Source organism: Phallusia mammillata, chromosome 3, assembly GCF_965637545.1.
Source record: "Phallusia mammillata chromosome 3, kaPhaMamm4.hap1.1, whole genome shotgun sequence".
Taxonomy (NCBI): Eukaryota; Metazoa; Chordata; class Ascidiacea; order Phlebobranchia; family Ascidiidae; genus Phallusia; species Phallusia mammillata.
The window spans coordinates 18,777,494-18,783,077 of NC_137254.1; the positions used below are offsets into that span (position 1 = coordinate 18,777,494).

Below are 5,584 nucleotides of genomic sequence, written 5' to 3' on the forward strand. Positions count from 1 at the left end.
CATCCTATGTGACATAATCAAATATTTTCTACAGTTAGGCAAATTATAAGATGATCAATTTTATGGCAAGTGTTCATACATTAGCAATACCTTGCTTAACACCGTTGCATGAACAGTCATTAATATCAATGAGGAACATAGAGACAACAACAACAATTAAGCAGAATACCGTAAGCAATAAAAATAGACTTAACAGCTCATTTTAATAACTATGAATGCTCGTTAACACTAAGGTTTGTAACGATATCTTAAGGGCACACACGTCATCTCCGTTTTCAAAAGCAACTTGGGCGCATTTTATGATGGCGTTGGTTCTATTTATGTAGTTTTCATCCAAATGTTCACCTCCCTCTCTTAAGGTAATTTCGAAGTTTTTCCAACATCCCATTGTTGTAGGTTACTGAAAACAAAAGCTGTATATAATCGTAGCATTTTAAAAATAGTTTTGAGTTGACTTAAGGTAAACCTCGAATAATGCGGATCCGTTTTGTCCAAAAAAATCCCCTGGATCAGACAAGGATCTCAATTTACGGATGTCGAATAGTTTAAGTCTTACAACATTATTATTTGTAGCTTGAGTTTTTGTCCGAGTTATGAGTGTTGGTTACAAATTTTTTTGGTATCCTCGATTTTGACATACTATTCATTTTACCTGGATAATAGTGTTTTTCATGGCTCTCATGTGCTCCAACAAAAGCACAAGTAATGACCAAGACCAAAATCTTCATTGCTAAATCAACACCACTTATGCAAACCTATGTAATATATCGACGTTCGTTTGGTGAGTAACAACTCGAAATAAGTTCCTCAAAAAAACGATCTCTTTATACAGTGAGAAAAAGAATGTTCCTTTTTTCAGAGGCTTACATTTTAACTATACCAGCCAACTTTTGCTAGTCCTTTTTTAAACCTTCTCTCTGTTTTGAAAACAATATGCCTGCTTCTTTTAACCGACCATTTTCGCGAAACAGAAAACATTTTAGGCTACATCCTGTCTTTTTTAAAGACAATGACCACTGTGTTTAACCAAAAGTTTTCGCAAACTTTGCAAACATTTTTGCATCCGTTTTTTCAAAAAAACAATTGCAAACACATTTTAGTCAGTTGAAACGCAAATGCTATCATTTTATTAAGTCTCTCGAATAAGGCCGCTGCAGCTAAAGAGTTCAAAATATCATTCTTTAGCCTATGGTTATTTGCTGACTTCCAATCAACCATTGCAACCAACTAGCCAAAATGTAGTGAACAATGCACCAATCATTTATACCAGGGGTTTCCAAACTTTTTTTGATGCGACCAAAAATTTAGTGTTGTGATTTTTCGCGACCCATACATATGCATAATTGCTATTTTAGACAAATTAAAAAGGTTGTTTTAGCGAAACTTACAATGCCAGTTTGGAAATGTTTGGTAAAAAACACATGTAATCATCGATTTTTGATCAAACATTCCAATTTAGCATGAACTGTAAAGCAAGGACGAAACACTATCAGCCGACAACGCTTAATAGTGTTGTACAATCAACGTTTGATCTCACAAACAAAAACAACGTTTATCACTTTAAATACAATACAACTATGAAAATTATTATTATGCAGAATAAATAGTTATCATTATAAAACAGTTCTGTCGAAAACACAAAACGCTTTAAAACGAATTGAAAAGCTAGTTGATTCCGTTTAAAAACTGGCGACTTAGTGTAAATTGCAGTTTTGCTGCTGTGCTGCACCAAAGATTCGCTCTAGACCAGGGGTCAGCAACTTTTGGCCTCAAGCAAAATTGTATGACCCGCATCCTATTTAGAAACTGCCTACATATATTTACTTTATGTGAGGAAACAAGATTTTTTTTGTTCTGCTTGGTCTGTGCACATTTGTGAACGGAAGAGCAGCTAACAACGCATACCTTGCGGCAGCCCAACTATTAGCCAAATTTCAATAGAGGGCGCAAAGAGCTGAATCATTAACTGGATAGTTAACCCGTGAAAAAAATACGATCGGGGTTGGAAAACAGGTTTCTGAAAATTAAACATTAGAAACCAAATTTTAAAGTTATTTTTATTGAATTGTAATAATACTGCCCCACTCGCCAATGAAGACTCGGAGTCTTTCAAACGAACACGTTACGCTCAGATCAGAGGATTGTACTGTACAACGCGCGTTTAGTGTTATTTACCCTGATTAAGGCGACCTGTATAGGACGTCGAAACGTCAGATTAAAAATACAATTGCCAGAAGATCTTTATAAACTTGATATCCTCCATTTTTAACAAAAACAAATTGTCGTCGAAAGACAACAAACAATGCTCAAAAGTCTTCATATTTAAATTTCCCTTTTTTGCTAAATATATAATGACAATTATGATCTTCACAACGGGCAAAACGCACCCCGGACTTAACCGCCATTTAACGGATGTTTAGTGTGCGTTATGACCATTGTCAATTGCAATTAACAATTTACCAATAATTTAAACTTCCCCTGCATTGAACTTCGTGGAATTCTTCAAATATCTTCAGATTTTATTTTATTTGGGCCTAAAAGTAGCTGTTAATATTATTTTTCAAGAATACGTTCTCATTTTTGACAATGAAAATGTAGGTGGTACGTCGTTTTATCCACAGTTGTGAATTTAACTTTGTTCGGTAAACCTTACAATTGTAATGTGACGCAACAGCCAATAGAACAATTGGTCTTCCATTGCGTGACGTCAATTACGCTTGCTTCGTATTTTGTAATCATTTTGTAACTTGCCTCGTGGTGCGTGCATGTGTACTGCTGATAAGTGTAATTTGTAACCATCAGGCGTTTAATCTAAACACTGTTGCTATTATTTAGCAGCTGGAAGTTGTAAACTGTTGATTGTGATTGAGCTGCCTTTCTTTACTTATTTGCTGGAAAGTTTGGCTTTTACCTCTAATGCAGGATTTCTTAACCTTTTTCCTTGCAGCACCCCTTTTTAAATCACCAACCAATTTTCGCCTTGGAAGTGCGTGCACCCCTGGTTAAGAACCCCTGCTCTAATGCGTAGTTTTAGTTCTGAACCGGTGAAATGTTTGTGTTTGTGCAGGATTTGTTCGGCCTTTCCAAGACTTGTTTAATGTCAAAACCCCTGTGGCCAAACAGTCGGTATGTTCAGTTTATTGCATGTTATTGTGCGATTTGTATGAAACATTATAGTTAAAAATGTTAAACCTTTTCGAAAAAAACGTACATAAAAAATAAGTTACTACAGAAGAAACGGACGCAATGTGCTGATGTCAAATGTTTGCGTTTTTCTCAGTTTTCGTTTAACAATAATCGGCATTGTTTAAAAATAATCGACAATCGTAAGCATGTAGCACTGTTCCCAGTTTTCTGGCAAATTTTCGGTTATAATGCGGACATTGTCTTCAACAAAATCCAGACATTAAAAAGTTTGCAAAGTTCGCGAAAATGTTCGGGTAAAAAGAGTTGTGTTTGAAACAGTCATTGTGTAAATACGTTGACTATTTTCAAGTTAATTAGTTAATTTGTTGTCAATTATTTTTTTCAAAAAAAATCGACAGGCTGCGAAAATGTTTGCAAAGTTCGCGCAAAACTTTTGACTAAAAACAGTGGTCATTGTCTATAAAAAATACAGGATGTAAAATGTTTTCTGTTTCGAGAAAATGTTTTGTAGCAGGCATATTGTTTTCAAAACAGAGAGGAGGTTTGAAAAAGAGTTTTTGAAAGCAAAAGTTTGCTGGTGTAGTTAAAATGTGAGCCTACGAAAAAAGAAACTTTCTTTTTCGCACTGTATAAAGTAGCACGTTTTTTTGAGGAACTTATTTCGAGTTGTTACTCATCAAACGAACGTCGATATATTAATTATATACGTTGTATAAGTGGTCTTAATTTTGTAATGAAGATTTTGGTCTTGGTCATTACTTGTGCTTTTGTTGGAGCCCACGAGAGCCATGAAAAACACTATTATCCAGGTAAAATGAATAGTATGTGAAAATCGAGGTTGGATACCAATAAGGTAAAATTTTTCACTAACATTCATCTGCACCTGTAGGCCTACATTAACCCTAATTGAGACATACAGTTGTCTATATTTTCCTAATTGATAATAATTGCTGCAACGGTTTTAGGCGATGTGTTGCTGATGTTTCAGCACTTGCCATAAAATTTATCACCTTATAATTTGCGTAAATGTAGAAAACATTACATTATTTCACATAGAATGGAGGCTTGTGTGCAAGCTCTTCTGAAGCCCGACAATATTACCGTTCAAACGGTGCAAGCAACGATTGTGGTTCTGAAGGTAAAGGTGGAAGATATGGGAGCCAAGTTTACGAAATCAACTCGATTTCCAAAGGTATTAGGTAGTTATATATTGTGGGTAGTTATATTTTGTAGCAGCTTATTATCATGAAAAAATACAATTGTATTAGCCTTAACAACAAACGCACGAGGAATCAAGAATTTGGTTAAACTAAGTTTTAAATCAAAACCTAAAACTGGTGTTTTTGTGTTTTAAAAAACTTGTCAGCTTAAATTTAAATAGAGGCCTTGCGATCCACCTTTTATATTTGCTTGAAAGAATCACATGAGCATGTCAAACTACAGAACAAATTGGGTCATTTTTTGTTTTTTTCAGTCGCTCTTGTCGACCTGGGCTGCTGGTCGGAGTCGGGTTCGGATATTACAAGTCGCGCCATCCCAACTCTCGAAGGGCTTGATCCAATTCTCGACGGGAATTACAAATGTCGCGAGGACGCGATCGCCAAATGTGTGCAAGCGGCGCACAGGGCGAGGATATCACACTATTGCATTACAAGACGGCGGCTGGTGTTCTGGATCACGTGATGCAGAGGAAACTTACAATAAGTATGGTTCGGTGAACAACTGTCTGCCTTCGGGAAAAGGAGGCCCACACGCCAACCAAGTTTACCGCATCCATGTGGAAAGGACCACGTAGGTGTCTGTTTTATTAAATGTTTTAAAGCTAAATGCAAATCAAGCTCCGTACAACCTTAAGCTTTTAATGTATTGAGTGTCACATATCTCACATGTTGTTTTGCTTTTAGAATTTTCTGATGATGAATGGAACAGAACAGGACTGATTATCGGCACATTTTTATTATTTGAAAAAAAAAATTTGCATGATGACATTAACTATAGCATTATGACATAAAACTTTAAATAAATTTGTCCCCAAGCTATAATTCCTTTTTTTTTCTGAGAGCAGTCAATCACACAAATGTTAAGTCGCAGATATAACACAAAATGCAATTGTGACATAACAAAAAAATACCGAGGTACTAGGGTCAGCAACTTTTGGCCTCAAGCAAATTTGTATGACCTTTATCTGGGGAAAAAAGATTTTTTTTGTTCTGCTTGGTCTGTGCACATTCGTGAACGGAAGAGCAGCTAACAACGCATACCTAGCGGCAGCCCAACTATTAGACAAATTTCAATAGAGGGCGCAAAGAGCTAAATTATCAATTGGATTGGATAGTTAAATACGATCGGGGTTGGAAAACAAGTTTCTGAAAATTAAACATTAGAAACCAAATTTTAAAGTTATTTTTATTGAAATTGTAATAATAGTGCCCCGCTC

General features: G+C 35.7%; 1 protein-coding gene across 2 annotated transcripts; it reads left to right on the forward strand.

Annotated features, from left to right (window-relative positions):
* The first annotated feature begins 2,920 nt into the window (after positions 1-2,920).
* On the forward strand, positions 2,921-5,189 carry LOC145219081 (uncharacterized). 2 transcript variants are annotated; one of them, XM_080086450.1, is made up of 4 exons: positions 2,921-3,126; positions 4,204-4,339; positions 4,622-4,938; positions 5,052-5,189. In XM_080086450.1, exons 1-4 carry the CDS (start codon positions 3,050-3,052, stop codon positions 5,059-5,061), a joined length of 540 nt encoding a protein of 179 aa, XP_079942576.1. In that variant the 5' UTR covers positions 2,921-3,049; the 3' UTR covers positions 5,062-5,189. The 2 variants fall into 2 exon arrangements, with proteins under 2 accessions (XP_079942576.1, XP_079942577.1); XM_080086451.1 differs by lacking the exon at positions 2,921-3,126 and adding an exon at positions 3,138-3,956.
* Positions 5,190-5,584: the final 395 nt, after the last annotated feature.